We start from the raw sequence: 19,402 nt of genomic DNA, 5'->3' as shown, positions 1-19,402 counted from the left end.
GACAAATGAACCCAAGTAGCGAAGTTTTGTGTAGAATTCTCTTGCCTTTCTGGTCCTTAGCCTTGAAGGGTTCAAATGTTAATTTAATGCTTAGATCATGTTACATACCTCATAGACTCAGGAAGATCCTTTTCGGGAGAATGCAGGATGTGCTGATTTAGTAGTAGAAATTAAAGGACGCCAGGATTCCCGAACCAAAGTCAATTCCTCCAGTGGCTTCTGGACAAATGATGTGGGTTTACTCTCCAGGAAAAAATTGTATTTATTGTTTCCTTATTTAGAAAGATAAGTGGTATTTGGTGGGTAATCTAAAGAAAAACAAACAAACAAAAAAACAACCAGAACTGTGCCTTTTTTTTTGAAAATGATCCCTGGAAGCCAAAGTGCCCGGGATTTTGAGGAGCCCAGGTTAGGGTCCTTACTCTAGCCCCAAGCTGCTTGTGCCCTCTGCTGGATGGAATCAGACTTCTAGTTTTCATCTGAAGTGGTCACCCACCCACCCCATCCATCCATCCATTTGTCCATTTTACAACAGTGTTTGTGGAAGGCACTGTTAGGGGTGAGGGTTGGGGGCAATACAGATGGGCAGACCCTGTGTCATTGCTCAGGGAGTTAACAGTGTATTCATCCACTATAATAGGGTATGTTCCATAGAATTTGTCTTTCTGTTGTTAAAATCACGTCAGTCCTTTTTAGGGCCATACCTAGCGTCTGCTTTCTGATCTACAAGTAGAGTGGAGCTCTGAATGTTAAATGACAGGGATAAAGACCAAAGGACATCTGCCGTAATTCCTCAGTCAAAATTAAGGTCTGCAAGGTTGGAGGGTCCAGATGCTCACCCCTACTGGAGGAAGAGCTCAGAATAAATGAGGTGTCTCCTTAGCAGCAGGGGCTGTAAATGCTGGCAAGAGAAAAGTATGGGTTATAAGAGCTGGCACTGTGACAGGATTTTTTTCCCCTGTTTTTTAGTTTAGTTGTCTCCCACCCCTTGTAGTACCAGTAGCAATATATTCCCATCGTCTGCTTTGCCTCTGCCACCTGCAGAAGGGTCTGGCAAGTGGGGGAGGAGCCTGCAGCTGTTGCCTGGAAAAGGAGCTGGCTCCTAGCAACAGTATCAGCAGGCCCTGCAACTGAGAGCACCAAGTTTGTCCTTTGAGGTCTTACCCTTCCTTTCATACAGTTCAGCAAATATCTTTTGAGGGCTTACTTAGTACTAGGCACTATGTCAGGCCTGGGAAAGATAGATGAATCAAATAAGTACCTTGCCTTCAAAAAGCTCACCACTCTGGGTACATTAACAAGTGAACAGAGATAGTACATGGTCCTAAGTGCTATGTAGGAGAGACTGGGTGCTCTGGGAAAACCAGACAGGCACGTACTGGTGCAGGGGTTAGGGAAGGTTTCCCAGAAGAGGGACGATGTTAATGATGAGTAGGAATTAGCTAGGTCAGGTAGGCAGAGAAGGATGTTGCAGCCAAAGGGAACAGAATGAGCAATGGCCAGTGGGACATGAGAGCATGGCAAGTTTACCTGGGTAGTATGACAGGGCCAAAGACTAGGACATAAGGAGATGAGCAGGAAAGGGTGAGGCTCTAGGGCTAGGCAGAGTACTCTTCTCTCGTGTGCTTTTATACACATAATTATCCTTGAGAGAAACATGGATAGCACTGATTCCCACACACAGGATCATTGTTTCATCTCCAGAGACTCAGCATTTTTGATCACGGACCTAATTGTGTGCTGACACTCGTAAGTGACTTCAGGGCCACATTGTGGCCCCACATTGATGCAGAAGAAGCTGAGTTGGTTCACTCTAAAACTCAATCAGATTATTTTAGGGATATTATCAGGCATGTATGATATTCTACCTCTCTTCTCCCTTTAAATTGTAGAAATAATCCTCAAATTCCTTCATTTTATGTAACATAGCAATTTTTCATGTATTTTGAAATCTCACAGTTACTCAGGAGGAAAACAAGTATTCCAGTTAGTTCTTGGGCATATATTATTACCCACATGACTGCAGAAATGCCCAACTGTTTGACTTTTTTATGTTAAAACTGCCCTAATAGAACTTTAATAGATATGAAGTTTCCAAAGGCTAGAATAGTTTTTATGTAGCTCTTCTAATGGAGGTATTTATTTGTAGATAAAAAAAAATCCTGTTGCTTTTGGTCTTTGTAAAGTTTAGCAAATGAGTAAATGTTGGTTCCACACTATCTGCTCGGGGACTATAAGATGCCAGGACACTGTGTTACAGAGTCTGCATGAATTCAGCGTGGTTCCTTTTCTCAAGGAGCTCAAAGCAGCAGACGGCAGACTCAGAAACAAATAAATACAACAGTGCACCGAGTGCAACCAAGAAGTGTGTGGAATGTGTCAAGCTAGCAAGGGAGTTATTTATTTCTAGTCTTTTTTCTGTGTCTAAACATGTTTTTTAAAAATTTATAATTTTAATGGCTTTATCACATTCCATGGTACGTGTAAGTCATAATGTATTTATAACATCCCAATTGTTAGACATTTAGGTCGTTTTCCAATTGTTTTGCTAATATAAACTTGCTGCCATTAATTTACACATAAATGAATCTTTGCTGACATCTGTGACAACTTCCTTAGCGTGAATTTTGAAGATGAGATTTTGACCTGGGTTTCTGTTTGGTTTTTTTTGAGACGGAGTCTCGCTCTTATCACCCAGGCTGGAGTGCAATGAAACGATCTTGGCTCACTGTAACCTCTGTCTCCCGGGTTCAAGCGATTCTCTTGCCTCAGCCTTCCGAGTAGCTGGAACTACAGGCACGCACCACCACGCTCGGCTAATTTTTGTATTTTTAGTAGAGATGGGGTTTCACCATGTTGGCCAGGGTGGTCTCGAACTCCTGACCTCAGGTGATCCGCCCGCCTCGGCCTCCCAAAGTGCTGAGATTACAGGCGTGAGCTACTGCGTCCGGCCTTGACCTGGGTTTTGAAAGAAGAGTGGGAGATGGCCAGATAAACAAGAAAAAGGGAAGAGTAGGAAGGGGCATTCCAGGTAGAGGCAATAGAGGCAACCTCGAATGCCAAAGTTCCCAGGCAACTGGTGAGTTTTGCTTTTCCTAAACCAGCCACCAGGCCTGCCTGGTAGGCTCATAAAGCCCTGGGCACAGCAAGATGAAGTTACATGTTACAATGGCATTTTAATTGGATTTGCTTCCCTGTGCCTTGCTTTTACAGTTGCAACCAAGGCAATGTCTTACTACCTCAGCTCAGAAAACCACCTGGACCCAGGGCCCATCTACATGCGAGAAAATGGGCAGCTGCACATGGTCAATCTGGCTCTGGATGGTGTCAGGAGTAGCCTGCAGAAGCCAAGGCCTTTCAGACTGTTCCCCAAAGGCTTTTCCGTGGAGCTTTGCATGAACAGGGAAGACGACACTGCACAGAAAGAGAAGACTGATCATTTCATCTTCACATACACCCGGGAGGGGAATCTTCGGTACTCCGCCAAATCCCTCTTCAGCCTTGTCCTGGGTTTCATCTCCGACAATGTGGATCACATTGATTCCCTTATTGGCTTTCCTGAGCAGATTGCCGAAAAGCTGTTCTCTGCTGCTGAAGCCAGACAGAAATTCACTGAGCCAGGTGCAGGGCTGAGGGCTTTACAGAAATTCACTGAGGCCTATGGAAGTTTGGTGCTTTGCTCCCTGTGTTTGCGAAACAGGTGGGTGTTCTGATTAGGTTATTCGGTATTTTATTGGGTGTGTTAATTCTGTCAAGCTCTGGGGCTTAGTGGGCTCAGGGGCTTCCCTCATCAAATAGCACTTCAGTTTAGAACTTCCAAATACAAAGTAAAAGACCATATTGAAAAAATCACTCTTCCTTCTCCTCACCTCTTAGATGACACTTAACTTTATTCTGAAATCATTTTACAAGGATTAGTTGTCACAGCTCCTCCATTAAGTAGAAAATATTATTCTAACAGCTTTCAAAGAGAAAATAGAAAAGACAAAATGTGATCTGCCAAATATCTCTTGATATGCTCTTACAGATGGGGAGATTAGTACCCAGAGTTTTTGGGCCTGTTTTTGGTTTTCAGACCACTAGATACTGACCATTAGATAAAAAGTGGCCTTAAAAGATCGGGTGATTAAAATTTCAAATATCCTAAAGTTTGGCAGTTCTCAAAGTCCCAACACTAAGGTCTGTTGTCTTAACAAAGCAGATATTTTCTCTTGTGACTGCCTTTGCTCATATGCTTTATTTAAAATTTTTACTCTACCGTCATGTAAAAACACTTTCAAAACATCTAATTTTTTTAAAAACTTGCAAAAACAATAAAAATATACATGGCAAACAATTTAAACACAAACACAAAGTGGCATAAAATGAAACATAAGCCTTCTTCCTATCTCATCTCCAGTTTCCTCTCTCCAGAGACCAAATGCTGTTACCAGTTTTTAAAATACCATTCCAGAGATATTCTATACACATACATGCTTATGTAGTTCCCATCTTTGTTATACAGATGGCAGCATGCTGCATACACTCTTATGGACCTTGCTTTCTTCACATAATTTGAAAATCATTTATCATCAATACTTGTAGATTTTTTTGTTTTGTTTTTTTTGAGACAGAGTCTTGCTCTGTTGCCAAGCTGGAGTGGCAGTGGCACGATCTCAGCTCTCACTGCAACCTACAACTGCCTGGTTCAAGCAATTCGCCTGCCTCAGCCTCCCGAGTAGCTGGGATTACAGGCATATGCCACCATGCCCAGCTAATTTTTGTATTTTTAGTAGAGACGGGATTTTACCATGTTGGCCAGGATGGTGTCGATCTCCTGACCTCATGATCCTCCCGCCTCAGCCTCCTAAAGTGCTGGGATTACAGGCGTGAGCCACCACGCCTGGCCTACTTGTAGGTTTTTAAAATAGCTTTATTGTATACCACTGTATGAACTATTCTGTGATTAGACCTGAAAGGTAGCTTACTTTTTTTTTTTTTTTTGAGACGGAATTTTCCTCGTTTCCCAGGCTGGAGTGCAATGGCGCGATCTCAGCTCACTGCAGCCTCCACCTCCCAGGTTCAAGCAATTCTCCTGACTCAGCCTCCTAAGTAGCTGGGATTACAGGTGCCCACCACCACGCCTGGCTAATTTTGTGTCTTTTTAGTAGATACGGGGTTTCACCACGTTGGCCAGGCTTATCTCGAACTCCTGACCTTAGGTGATCCACCCGCCTCAGCCTCCCAAAGTGTTGGGATTACAGGCGTGAGCCCCCATGCCCAGCCGGCAGCTTACTATTAAGACGCACAATCTGCATGAGCATTATAACAAGGGCTGAACAAAAAATGTATATAAGAGAAAGCCATATCAGAAAACAGGAGGTAAGCTCGTATGCTTAATAAAGGAGAAATGATCTTTATTTAATCAGCTCATAGAATTGGTTTCACCACAGGCCAAATACTGCATTTTAAAAAGAAAAGACATAAACACATGCAGAAAAGAACAGAAACTTGGCTCATAAACTGAGCAGGCACCTTGAAAGCTCTGTCTCTGGGCTATGGTCTCAGTCATGGCTGGGCTTGGGACTGCTGCCAGTGGAAAGGAAAAAAATTACCTTGCCTAAATGAAAAAGTCAAGCAATATTTCATTGTAGCTTATGCATTTAAAATACGTTTTACCTTTCATTTTTTCTTCCAAGTTATTTATGTTCATTGTAGAAAAGTTAGAACAATGGCAAAATAGACTTATGATGTATATCTTGTTTTAAAATTAGCAATACATGCTATTTGGGGAATGCATAAAATTGTAGTATTAAAAAATCCATAATCCCACCATGATGATCATTTTCAAATATATTATTTTTATACATTTGGGAATATATACTTTGTACAACTTGTATTCTGTTTTTTCCCCCACCTACCCTTATAGCTTAATATTTCCCATGCTGTTGAAAATGCTGTTTATCCATTTGCGATGTCTGGATACTGTTGTAGTGGCAGATTGGTCAGATTGGGATGAGAATAGCACTTTTCATTCACATTTGATGAGGACATAAATTAGTGTAGCATTTCTGGAAGCAGTTTAGCAATATGTATCAAGAACCTTGAAAACATCCATACTATTTGTTTTACCCATTAATTCTACTTACTAAGAATCTATTCTGATCCCTAATGTAATAATCAAAGATGGGAACAGATATTTTTACATAAGAGTGTTCATTGTAGTACTGTTTGTACAAGTGAAAATCTAAAAACTAAATGTTCAACAGTAGGGAGTTGGTTAAGCAAATTATAGTATATTTATATGATGAAATATTATGTAACTATTAAGATAATATTTTAAGAAACAGATTTTTTAAATGTATGTATTGGACAGATAGAAGGAAAAAAGAAACCTACCAAAAAGCAGTCTAGATGGTGGGATTGGAATTGATTTTATATTCTTTATACTTTCCTATATTTTCTTAATTTTTTTCCAATGAAAGTGATACATTATCAGAAAATGTAAGAAACATTTACATTTATATAATAATCAGAAAATATAGGAAACTTTTTTTTTCTTTTTGAGACAAGGTTTCACTCTGTTGCTCAGGCTTGAGTGCAGTGGCGTGATCTTGGCTCACTGCAGCCTCCGCCTCCCAGGTTCAGGTGATTCTCCCACCTCAGCCTCCCGAGTAGCCAGGACTACAGGCGCCCGCCACCGTGCCCAGCTAATTTTTGTATTTTTTGGTGGAGATAGGGTTTCACCATGTTGACCAGGCTGGTTTCGAACTCCTGACCTCAAGTGATCCACCCACCTCAGCCTTCCAAAGTGCTGGGATTACAAGCGTGAGCGACCATGCCCAGCCAGAAAATATAGGAAACAATTTTAACCTAATCTTTTTTTTTTTTTTTTTTTTTTTGAGATGGAGTCTCGCTCTGTCACCCAGGCTGGAGTGCAGTGGCTCAATCTCAGCTCACTGCAAGCTCCGCCTCCTGGGTTCACGCAATTCTCCTGCCTCAGCCTCCCGAGTAGCTGGGACTACAGGTGCCCGCCACCACGCCCGGCTGATTTTTTGTATTTTTAGTAGAGATGGGGTTTCACCGTGTTAGCCAGGATGGTCTCGATCTCCTGACCTCGTGATCCACCCGCCTCGGCCTCCCAAAGTGCTGGGATTACAGGCGTGAGCCACCGCGCCCGGCCAACATAATCTTTTAGCCCATATTTTATTGCAGCAATTCCACACTTGACTGTCTCATTCAAATGTAAGACCTTCAGTTGTTATCAAAAACCTCTCTTCTCCTTTTGAATCCTTAAAGGCAAATAGAGGGCAGGGAACTTGAGGTTGCATTTGCAATCCAGGGCTGTAGCTGCAGTCCAAGAGGTTTTGTCAGCACAAAGGGGTTCAGGTCAAAAGTAATGAGCTTGAAAAAATAAATGAAAATAAAATAACTGGGTAGGTGCAGGCACTTGCTATCTTGGGGTTAAGTCACAAAGCTACCTGCCAGAAGCAAGTGTCTTTGCAACTGAATTCCAACCTTACGGAAACTCTCTTCTCCCTTGTGTTGAAACCCCAGTGATTTTTAATCTCACTGGTGGTAACAGGGAGGCAAGTATGTTTTCCTTAAAATATCACTTTTTGTTGTTGACATAATAGTAATAGCTACTATTTCATGAGGTCTTGCAAGATGCCATGGAATTTTAAAATATTGTTTCTCTTTTTCTTAATCATCCTGAAAAGAATTTTGTAGCCCCATTTTGTAGCTGGAGAAATTGAGGCTCAGAAAGGTTAAGTAACTGTCTCACCATCACACAAGTAATTGGGCTGTTAGAATTCAAACTCAGGCCTGGTCTGTGCTCTTTCTATTGCTTTTCCACTGTACTGTTCTGAACCCTTTAAGGGAAAATTTGGAAGACTGGTTGCAAGCAAGAACCTAGAGCTTTGATTATGTCCTAGATTAGCACCTAGTAATGTCTGTGGCCTAACATGTTTGTTCCTCAACCTTGAGTTTCATAATGTTTCTTAATCACATTACACAGTGTTATGTCCTTTGCAGAGAACCCTTGTTCAGAATTACTAAAAATCTTTTGGTTAATTGATCAAAGTATATGTGTTTTCCTTTCTCTGATTGCCAGTAATCCCCTAAATCCCCATTAACACACTTCAACTCTGTGATTGGAAGGTGGAAAACAGCAGCTTTATTTACAATGCAATTAAAATACATCTGAGTAAATAAGGCTCTTTTGTGTACCCAGCTGAGCTCAGTCTCCAGGCAGCTTAGGTTCCACCCTTTAAAGGGGTATCAGTGCCTCAGACCATCTGTACCTAGCTGTCAGGCTGGTGATTAGTTTGAGTACATCTTTTTTTGGTTGGAAGTAGGAAGAAAAGAGATTAACTCCTCTCTTGCCCTCTGATTATTCCATCCTGTTTTTGGCAGTTGTGATCCTGCTGATGGAAGAGAGGTATGTACTCTTTTAGGTGTAACCCCACTGATCCTAACACACCATCTTGCTGTGGAAACTTCCAGACATTCAAGAGGAAGGTGGATGAGAGAGGCCTGCTCTTGCCACAAGTCAGTTTCCCTGTCCTCTTAGGTTCCTCTCCTCTCCATTTCCTGTCACACCTAATCCCTTTCATTTTTTCTCACTGACCTCATCTGAGATAGATGAACCACTAGAAAGCAGGGTGGAGGCCCCAGCCTGGGCTGTGGAATGCTGTTTTGATCTCCTTTCCCTCTCCAGAGGCTTCCCTGATGCTTCCTGATAACAACTTGGCAAGGTGCTGCAGTGTAATTAAGTTGCTCGTGCTCAGGGTTTGTCTTAATATCCATCTAGACTGGAGTGAGTCCTTGTAGCAGTCTTGCTGTACATACTTTTGGAGTAAAGTTAGGATAACAGGCACAGGGGAGTGTTCAGGAAAGATAAAATGTGATGTGCCAAATATCTCTTGGTATGTTCTTGGGGACATGCAGATTGGAAACGAGAGTTCTTGACCTTGCTCCAGTTTTCAGATCACTGGATGTTGAGCATTAGATGAAAAGCAACTTTAAAAGAATTAGTAATTAAAAATTTGAGTATCCTAAAGTTTGGAAATTCTCAGGTAAGGTCCCAACACCAATGCCAAGGTCGGCCTGATAACAAAGCAGGTGTTTTCACTTGTGACTTTCCTTTGCTAATATACATTTATTTATTTATTTATTTATTCAAAATTTTTGTTCTACCATCACATAAAAAGATGTTCAAGGCATTTACTAATTAAAAAATTCAGCCTTTGCCCTGATAGTAATTAGTGAAGTCTGCTTATTCCATAGTACTGTGTCCTGATGGGATGGTGGGATATTGACTATGATACAAATCCACAAATGGTAATGCTTTAAGAGTAGTGAGGGGAAGCTATTGATTGCTCTCCATGCTCCATAGGTATCTGGTGATTTCAGAAAAACTTGAGGAGATTAAGTCTTTCCGGGAGCTGACCTGCCTGGATCTTTCGTGTTGCAAGCTTGGAGATGAGCATGAACTTCTAGAACATCTCACCAATGAAGCCCTGTCTAGGTACTGACCTGTCACCACTTGCAGATGAATTGTTTCAGTATTGTTTTAAAGGCTGATCCAACAGGATTATCTTCAGGAGTGCTGATTACTTCCCATTCTTATATTGATTTGCTTTTTTTTCCTAAAACATTTTCAATCTCCATTTACTTGGTATAAGCAATATAGATTAGACAACCCTTAGAAAGTCAGTCAGTTGACTCAAGTCAGTTAGTTGACTCTTTTTTTCTAAGTAACTTTTATTTTAATGTGTAATACTTGAAGCTACGTAGGTTAAAAAGTGGTTTTGCCCCTTATTTATTTATTTTTATTTTATTTTATTTTATTTTTTGGAGACAAAAGTTTCGTTTTTGCCGCCCAGGCTGGAGTGCAATGGCACGATCTCAGCTTACCGCAACCTCCACCTCCCAGGTTCAAGCAGTTCTCCTGCCTCAGCCTCCCAAGTAGCTGGGATAACAGGCATGCAACACCACGCCCAGCTAATTTTGTATTTTTAGTAGAGACGGGGTTTCTCCGTGTTGGTCAGGCTGGTCTCGAGGTCCTGACCTCAGGTGATCCTCCCACCTCAGCCTCCCAAAGTGCTGGGATTACAGGCGTCAGCCACTGCGCCTGGCCCTATTTATTTATTTCTTTAGACGGAGTCTTGCTCTTGTTGTCCAGGCTGGAGTGCAGTGGCGTGATCTTGGCTCACTGCAACCTCCACCTCCAGGTTCAAGCTATTCTCCTGCCTCAGCCTCCTGATAGCTGGGATTATAGGCGCCCCCCACCACGCCAGCTAATTTTTGTACTTTTAGTAGAGACGGGGGTTTTGCCATGTTGGCCAGGCTGGTCTCGAACTTCTGACCTCAGGTGATCCACCCACCTTGGGTTTTGCCCTTTATTTATCCAGTCCTAGTTTATTCTAGCAAGGGATGAGACATTATACCATAGTCAACAATCATTATCGTTTACTACTTTAACTATCAATGAGCTACAATTATAAAGAAAATGAACTATTAAAGACAGCCAAAGAAATTCTTTTCAGGAGTCATGATTTAAAGAAATGGCCCAGTTCATACCATTCACAGATAGTCTGACTGATCTCAGGTTATTCTGGCCAGCAAAGAGGAGGACAGGTGGATCCCTCTGTGGTTTTATAAACACCCAGAAGAACAACAGCATTACAAACCTAGGTCTAACCTACTACCTGAGGCCTGCTTCTGACAGTGACACCTACCTACTGCCCCATAAAAAGATGCTGTTGTGTGAGGCTAGCCAGCACCAAGGCTCAGATTTCTTATGTGAAAACGGAGCATATTAATATACCAATTCCAGCTTAGCATCAGATGGATTGGATTATGGGTATACCTTATTAACCCAAACTGAAAATCTAGATTGATAAAGCTGGTTAAATTTAGAGGATTGTTTGCTTTGCAAAAATAATTCTCATAGGAGTTCTTTAGCAGACTTTCCTGACATAGTTAGAATGTTTTTGATTTTCACACGATTTGTCAGAAAAGCAGCTTTTGTTTTAAAGTATATTTATCCCCTTAGTGGAAGTCCATTTACCTCATTCAACAATATACCTTTAGTGCCCTCTGCCCTCTGAAATTAGTACTGCATGACACTAAATTAACCCTCACTTGGTAACTGAAGTGGCACCAAAAAATCTTTTTTTTTTTTTTTTTTTGTGAGGCAGGGTCATGTTCTGTCACCTAGGCTGGAGTGCAGTGGTGCAATCATAGCTCACTGCAGCTTTGAAATCCTTGGTTGAAGCCATCTTCCTGCCTCAGCCTCCCAAGTAGCTGGGACCACAGGCACACAGCACCTTGGCTAGCTAATTTTTTAAAATTTCTTGTAGGGATGGGGTCTCTAACTCCTGGGCCCAAGTGATCCTCTAGCCTCAGTCTTCCAAAGTGCTGACATTACAAGCATGAGCCACCATGCCCAGCCCAAAAGAGCTTAACTTTGTTAAATGCATTGGGTATGAAATAGCAAGAGGTAGAGGATATGTTATATTTTTAAATGAAAATGTTGAAAGCATGTTTTTATACCTAGATTGTCTCAAACTCTCTTTGAGTAATTTATGTATGTACTTTGTTTCCCTAGTGTAACTCAGCTCCACCTGAAGGATAATTGTTTATCTGATGCTGGGGTACGGAAGATGACAGCACCAGTTCGAGTGATGAAAAGAGGCCTTGAGAATCTAACATTATTAGACTTATCATGTAAGTTTTCTTTGAAATTATAGATTATTTTAATGTTGGAAGAATGGCCTTAGAGATCATGTAGTTCTTCCTCTTCATTTTAGAGGTGAGAAAGGAAAGGTGACTTTCCTTGGTGCCATAGAAACTTGGTGGCAGAACAGGATTGAGGCCAGAGACTCTTGACTCCTGGCCAACTGATTTTTCCAGCACATACCACCTCTTTAGGGTAGGAAAAACCCTTACACATTCATCCATGCCACTCGCTGTGTGCAAACAGAGACACCTTTCATCATATTCATTGCATACTTAAAGGACATTTGACTCATCTTTATTTTCCTTGAGTCTCTGATCCTTGGTATCTGTCAGCTAGGTCCTTTTTTATCAGTGTTTGCCTGATGAAAAGCTGGATGAACGGATAATTTACTCAGATTAACCAGATATTGACTCCAATGGTAAGAGGTTGACAGATCATTTACAATTTAACTGAGCATCCATTGACTGTATGGCAGGACAGTATGATGCCAAAAGAATAGAAAGAGCAGGGGTTTGAGGTCTGAGGACCCTTCTTGGTCTACCACTTTTACTAGCAGTTATATACCTTCAGACCAGTTATTTAACCACTTTGAGCATTGGTTTTGGCCTTTGTAAAATGAGGATAATAATGAATGTCCTGGCTGGGCGCGGTGGCTCATGCCTGTAATCCCAGCACTTTGGGAGGCCGAGGCGGGCAGATCACGAGGTCAGGAGATCAAGACCATCCTGGCTAACACAGTGAAACCCCGTCTCTACTAAAAAGATACAAAAAATCAGCTGGGCGTGGTGGCCGGCACCTGTAGTCCCAGCTACTCGGGAGGCTGAGGCAGGAGAATGGCGTGAATCCGGGAGGCGGAGTTTGCAAGTGAGCCAAGATTGCGTCACTCACTCCAGCCTGGGTGACAGAGCAAGACTCTGTCTCAAAAAAAAAAAAGAAATAATGAATGTCCTCCCTACCTCCCAGGGAAGTGTATTCATTCAACAAATATTTTTTGAGCATCTACAATGTGCCAGGCACTATGCTTATGGCCTTGAGGACTCAATGCTAAGTGTAGTACTCTCTGACGTGAGAAAGTAATATATAAGAAAGGATTCTGAAAATAATGCAAGTTGATAAGAGTGGTGATAGTATCTGTGTCTAAGTTCCCTTGAATATCTTTTTAAAATAAATAAATGCTTTTACTTTGGAGGTGAAATGGCCATGAATAAAGTATGATAAACCATTGTAATACATGTTTATGTATGTTTTCATATGGTTCCAAATTAAACCCTTTGGGATAACTACCTGGTTCATTTATTTTTCTGCTCACCCCCAACTCCTAGAAAGTAAGAGCTGTAAAGGATCTTTAGGGATCATTGAGTGTGGCTCTTTTATATTACAAATAGTAAAGATCAGACCTCTGTATTTAATTTACTTTGAAAAGTTTGCCAACTCAAATGTTTTATAGTTTATCATTGCCCGGACGTTTTTCTGAGCTTATTTTTGGTTGTCATTTTAACAACATTTATATTGTGACAGAATGCTATGTTGTTTTTGACATCTAGGTAACCCTGAGATCACAGATGCAGGCATTGGATACCTCTTTTCTTTTAGGAAACTAAACTGCTTAGATATCTCTGGGACAGGGCTCAAGGTAAGACTTTTGGTTCCTTCTCTCATTTTTCTAGACTCAACAATTTGATATTTTGCCTGTGCTAATTGGTATTTAGAAAGGGCTGGTATTTATGATGGTCTTTATTTACTACTGAAAACAAGTAAGAATTAACCAAATGTATTTGCATTTCTGATCTGTCTCTGCCTCACTAGGACATCAAAACCGTCAAGCACAAGCTCCAGACCCACATAGGCCTTGTTCACTCCAAAGTGCCTTTGAAGGAATTTGATCATAGTAACTGCAAGACAGAGGGCTGGGCTGACCAGGTACTCCAGATTTTTCTTCCTTGCGGTTGATGCAGCTTTTCATCTTAATTCCAAGTGTCTTATCCAACACATTGAATAAACAGTAATCCACTTGGTAGTCCTTGGCTAAATTGTCATCTTCATGTCAAATTGGAGACACTGATGGGCTATAACTGGCCCACGTGCTTAAAGAATTGGTGCCAGACCTTATATCTCATGCTCTGGTCACTAGGTTGTGCCTTATCTTTACTGGACCTAGGAGAAAATGTCATCTTACAAATGGCTCAGAAAATAAGTGAATTCTGGCTTGCTATACAAAAAAGCAGTCTGACCCAACTTCAGAAGGACAGATTCTCTTAGTAGTGTGTATATACAGGAGAGAGAATAAACTCCGGTGTCATGCAAATAAGGATTCAAATATGATTCTTCTCTTTGTTTCGGGAAAGTTTCTTACCTCCCACAGCCTTAGTGAGGAGGTGTCTTTCTTGTCCTTCTCTCACTGAGTCTTAACAGTGAGAGAACTTTACTTTGACTTCCTTTTGTCTTGATGGTCTTTCTTCACTTGGTAAAGTACAGACTTAAGTGAGATTCAGAGTCTTCTATGTAAGTTGAAAGTGTGAAAGTAACCAAGTAGGACAGCACAAGTAGATGCCACCTTCCCTGTGGCTGGGGCCTTTCTCCCTTAGATGCTTTTAACCAGTGTTTCTTGGTGGAGGCCTAGAGGACCCACCAAACTGTCCTGGATCCCCTCTTAGCTCCAAGCCATAATGCAGGATGGTAGAACTATCCACCTGCTGGATTGTAGCATCACCTCTCCACAGGTAAGCAGGGAGACTGGTGAGTCGTGTTTCAGAAGCACACTGAGCTTGGTCCAGAACATGCATGATGAAATAATTATCATGGTGCATTGCCAGACAAAGTTTCTAGTGCTGTATGAGACCTAGATGCATCCAGTGGATGTGGGACAGGTGTGGGATGGTCTTACAAAGGCTTGCTGCAGTTTGGCAGCAGGTGACATGGTGGAAAGAGCATAGGCTGTGGAGTCAGAAAGACCTGGGCATGGAATCCTGGCTCAGCAACCCCATAGCTGTACAACCTAAAGCAACCTTCAGTCTCTGTGTCTTCATCCATAAAATGCAGAAACCAGGACCTCTCTTGAGCAGGGCTCAGGAAGGATCAAGTAAAACACCTAGCAGCCTGGCCTGAGAGTAAGTTGACTGGACCAGTGCAGCTTCCTGCCCTCCGCCCTCAGCTGGGCCCCTAGGGCGTGGCAGCAGTGCTTTGCCTATGTCTTGGGGATCTGTTATTGAAACTGTTTCAGGCTGATTCCACTCACCTGTCCTCATTCTCATCTCACAAGGGTCCACTTACTTCCCTATTTCTGTCTCAGAATTTCTCCATTTCTTCAACCGTATTCCACTTCCCTTCTATCCGAGAGAACAAGTATGCTCCTTTATTCCAGTCACAGGCCCTTTTTTTCTTTTTTAAAAAATTCTGTTCCCTAAGATCTCCAACTTCCCTTGTGATATTTACTAATAATTATTTTCCCCTCCTGCCCACCCCCCCCCCCACACACATCTTCATTGTCCCCCTTTGTTGGCTATCTGCTTTCTGTGGATAAACACAAGGTGTCCTTATTCTAGCTTGGTCCTCATTCCCCAGTGCAGCTGTGCATTGTTTCCTGTCCAGTCTGTCCCACCCCCTCCTTGCCTACTCAGTTCTTACTCCCTTGCGATTTAGTTCTGGCCTCCCCTGCTCTCCTGACAGTGTCCTCTTGAAGGTGATATTCTTCACCTTCCTTGGCTTTCCTGCAGCATTCGATAGAAACATGCATGACTTATGATTTTTCTCTGGGCCTCTCTCCTGGCTCTCCCCCAACTTTCTCACTCCTCTGGCTATGACTGATTCCTCTTTCTTCCTCACCTCTTCTCCCACATCTCCACACTCCCCAGGTGCTCTTTCACTGTTCTCAGAGCTCCAGCTGTCCTTGCGAGGATGACTCTGCATTCCTCTCTCAGACACTAGACTCATTCCCAAGTATCCTCTGTAAATCTCCACCTGCCACCTCAAATTCAGCTTGTCCCGAACCAAACTCATTTTCTTCTTCCCCATCCCCGACCAGCTCTTATTGACATTCTTATTTCTGTTTAGCGGAAGGAAGCATCATTTTCCCTATTGCCCACTGAGTCAACATGTTCTATGAATCCATCCTGGTGTTCCCTGAAATCTGTTCCCATTTTTATAACCAGAAAATTATAGAAAAGATGGCAACTAATATTTATTAAGTGCCTTTTGTGTGCCAGACACTGTGCTAAACTCTTTATGTGTATTATTTCATTTAATCCTTAAAACAGCCCTATGGAATGTGTACTATCATTGATCCTTACAGATGAAGAAATTGAGACTAAGAAATCACTTGCCATGGGTCCCCTAGCAAATAAGTGGTGGAGCCAACTCTGGAACTGGTTTTTTGTTTGTTTTTAAATAGAGATGGGGTTTCACCATGTTGCCCAGGCTGGTCTCGAACTCCTGGGCACAAGGGATCCTACCGCCTCGGCCTCCCAAAGTGCAAAGATTACAGATGTGAGCCACTGTGCCTGGCCTGGAACTGTATTTTTTTTTTTTGGGGGGGGGGGGGACAGAGTCTCGCTCTGTCGCCCAGTCTGGAGTGCAGTGGTGTGATCTTGGCTCACTGCAGCCTCCACCTCCGGGTTCAAGTGATTCTCATGCCTCAGCCTCCTGAGTAGCTGGGACCACCATGTCTGACTAATTTTTGTATTTTTTAGTAGAGGCAGGGTTTGACCATGTTGGCCAGCCTGGTCTTGAACTCCTGTGATCCTCCTGCCTCGGCCTCTCAAAGTGCTGGGATTACAGGCGTGAGCTACTGAGCCTGGCCTGGAACTGTATTCTTAAACTCTGTGTTGGGCTGCCTATGTCCTGAAAATGTTTTTCTTGACCTTTTTTATGGTCATTTCATTGCATTCCATAATAAATATTAAATTTAAAGTTCTTGTTATTCATGGTATATTGAAATGATCATTTGCTTTTCTTAATGTATAGTTTATATTCAGGCATATTTCTTTTTTCTTTCTTTTTTTTTTTTTTTTTGAGACAGAATCTCGCTCTGTCACCTAGGCTGGAGTGCAGTGGCACTGTCTCAGCTCACTGCAAGCTCTGCCTCCCAGGTTCATGCCATTCTCCTGCCCCAGCCTCCCAAGTAGCTGGGACTACAGGCCCGCCCAGCTAATTTTTTTTTTGTATTTTTAGTAGAGACGGGGGGTTTCACTGTGTTAGACAGGATGGTCTCGATCTCCTGACCTCGTGACCCGCCCGCCTCGGCCTCCCAAAATGCTGGGATTATAGGCGTGAGCCACCGCGCCTGGCCACATATTTCTAAAAGAATTGGTAGCAGCTTATAATAAAAATATATTTTTAACAGTTTAAAAAGTAAAAACTGATCATGGTATGTTATGAGAATATGGAAACATGGGCATTTTACATACAAAAGTTTGAGTTATAGTTGGCATATTTTAAGGCACGAGAGTAAGTCTAGGAATGTGTGGAAAGTGTTATGACTAAAGTTTTAAGTTTTAGTATTTAGTTTAAGGATATGTAATTTATTTCCAGCTTGGAATAAAGATGAAAATAGACAGGGAAATCAGCTTTATAGATTTCCCTTAGTCATGCAGATACATATATCCAACGTGTTTGCATTCTGACTCAACTCCTGCATTAGAACAGAAAATGCAGACTTGACTTGGTTCTTATTCTTATCACCAGTCATCTGAAGTAAAATTTACCAGAGGGGTTTGTGTTTATGGAGAGGGAAAAAGGGGGAACAAGAAAGGCTTGAGATTAAAATCTCAACATTTTGTTTGGATTCATATCTTTCCAAATATGTTTCAGATCGTTCTGCAGTGGGAGCGTGTGACTGCGGAAGCTGTGAAGCCACGGGAAACCTCGGAGCCTAGAGCAGCAGCTCAGCGCTTCTGTGAGAAATTCCCTTTCCTTTGAAGTTTTTTGCCCTTTATTTGCATCCTTAAAGCAGTTCGCTTGTTTTCCCTCCTTGGAAAAATTAATTATGATAGTATTGGCTTATTTATGATCACCAAGACTTGTATTCCCTTAGCATAGCTTACAGTATAAGTTCAAACTTAGCTTTGAGCACCAGCACCAGGAAGACAGCTTTTTAAAATTACTTACTTACGTACCATCTTGTTCCAAAAAAGATCTGTGGTGGTACAAAAGCTATATAGAATACAGAAGATGAAAAAGGAATTGAGTGTAGCCAGAGAGTGGAAGCAGCCCAGGTGTCCATCAACAGATAAATGGATAAACAAAATGTGAAATATACATACAATGTATTTCAGGCTTTAAAAGTAAGGAAACCGACACAACATGGATGAGCCTGCAAGATGTTATGCTAAGCAAAATAAGCTAGTCACAAAAGGACAAATATTGTGTGATTGTTCTTGTATAAGGTACCTAGAATAGTTAGATTCGTAGAGCAAGCAGAATGGTGGTTGTGACTAGGGAGGCGGGGGTGGCACAGGCAGGAATAGGGAGTTATTGTTTAATAGGTACAGAGTTTCATTTGTACAAGATAAAAAGAGTTCTGGAGATGGATGGTGATGATTGCACAACAGTGTGAATGTCCTTAATACCACTGAACTGTACACTTAAAAATGGCTAAAATAGTAAACTTTATGTTATGTATATTTTATCATGATTTTAAAAGAAAAGGAAGTAAATGATGAAATCAAAGTGAAGGAAATGTAAAGGTACTAAATAAGAATCCAGGGCATACCAAAAAAATGTAAAATAGGTTGTATCATTTGCTATTTGGCTCTTAGAGTCAAATCCAGATTTCGAATAATGAAGGCTGTCATTTTTGTGGCCTTTAGTGTGTGTCAAGCATTGTGCTAATCACTTTATGTACATTATTTCATGTATCTTCATATCACCCTTATGAAATAGGTTTGTATCCCTCTAGAGGTGATTAAACAGAATCTCAGACAAGTCACTTACCCACGGTCACTTCTAGGAAGAGGCAGATCTAGGATTTAAATCCAAATCTGTCAGACTGTAGTATGCCTCCAACCTGTGCCGCCATGCCCACCACAGTGACCTCACAGGGCACTCAAGGCAAAATGCAATCAATGCAGATATCACCGTTTGGGCCTTTGTCATATCCCTGGGTTTATCCTAGGCTGATGAGGGAATTAGCATATGCCAGTGTAGTGAACTCATCACCCCTCCCTTCTGTCACAGATGGAAAGCGGTCTCGAGCAGAAGCCCCACTGAAGTGTCCCCTGGCAGACACCCACATGAACTCCTCCGAGAAACTCCAGTTCTATAAAGAGAAAGCCCCAGATTGCCATGGGCCAGTGTTGAAACACGAAGCTATCTCAAGCCAGGAGTCAAAGAAGAGCAAGAAGAGACCTTTTGAGGAGTCAGAGACAGAACAGAATAACTCTTCACAACCTTCAAAGCAGAAATATGTATGTCTTGCTGTGGAAGACTGGGACTTGTTAAATTCCTATTGATTAGTAGATACAAGTTGACCTTTCTCTGGCCCCCAGCTCTAGTGTTTGAGTAAAGGAGACTGAGGTTGATTTACTTTTTGTTTGAATTTACCTATGGCATTAGCATAGTAAGCAGATATTTCTACTTTTGTGGTGTGGGAGGGGAATGCTATGGAAGTATGTAATAATTTCTAATGTATATTTTCAATACATAGTAATTTTTTCAAATAAACATTTTTGCTGTCCTTAA

The 19,402-nt window shown here is 41.8% G+C and overlaps 1 protein-coding gene across 3 annotated transcripts in view; it reads left to right on the top strand.

Moving 5' to 3' along the window:
* Positions 1 to 19,402, top strand: part of LRRC42 (leucine rich repeat containing 42) — a 21,883-nt gene extending 2,481 nt beyond the window's left edge. For 2 of the 3 annotated variants that reach the window (XM_004025837.2, XM_004025836.4), the window contains 7 exons: positions 3,214 to 3,700; positions 9,380 to 9,511; positions 11,597 to 11,715; positions 13,273 to 13,361; positions 13,535 to 13,648; positions 17,534 to 17,618; positions 18,899 to 19,402. In XM_004025837.2, coding sequence (XP_004025886.1) covers positions 3,228 to 3,700; positions 9,380 to 9,511; positions 11,597 to 11,715; positions 13,273 to 13,361; positions 13,535 to 13,648; positions 17,534 to 17,618; positions 18,899 to 19,173 — 1,287 coding nt within the window. In that variant the 5' untranslated portion in view covers positions 3,214 to 3,227 and the 3' untranslated portion in view covers positions 19,174 to 19,402. Of the gene's footprint in view, positions 1 to 2,678; positions 3,080 to 3,213; positions 3,701 to 9,379; positions 9,512 to 11,596; positions 11,716 to 13,272; positions 13,362 to 13,534; positions 13,649 to 17,533; positions 17,619 to 18,898 lie in introns of those variants that run through there. The other variant, XM_055349506.2, reaches the window with a different exon arrangement.

Source organism: Gorilla gorilla, chromosome 1 (assembly GCF_029281585.2).
Source record: "Gorilla gorilla gorilla isolate KB3781 chromosome 1, NHGRI_mGorGor1-v2.1_pri, whole genome shotgun sequence".
NCBI lineage: Eukaryota > Metazoa > Chordata > Mammalia > Primates > Hominidae > Gorilla > Gorilla gorilla.
The sequence above is the reverse complement of the archived record's forward strand: the minus strand, read 5'-3'. Positions and strand labels throughout refer to the sequence as shown.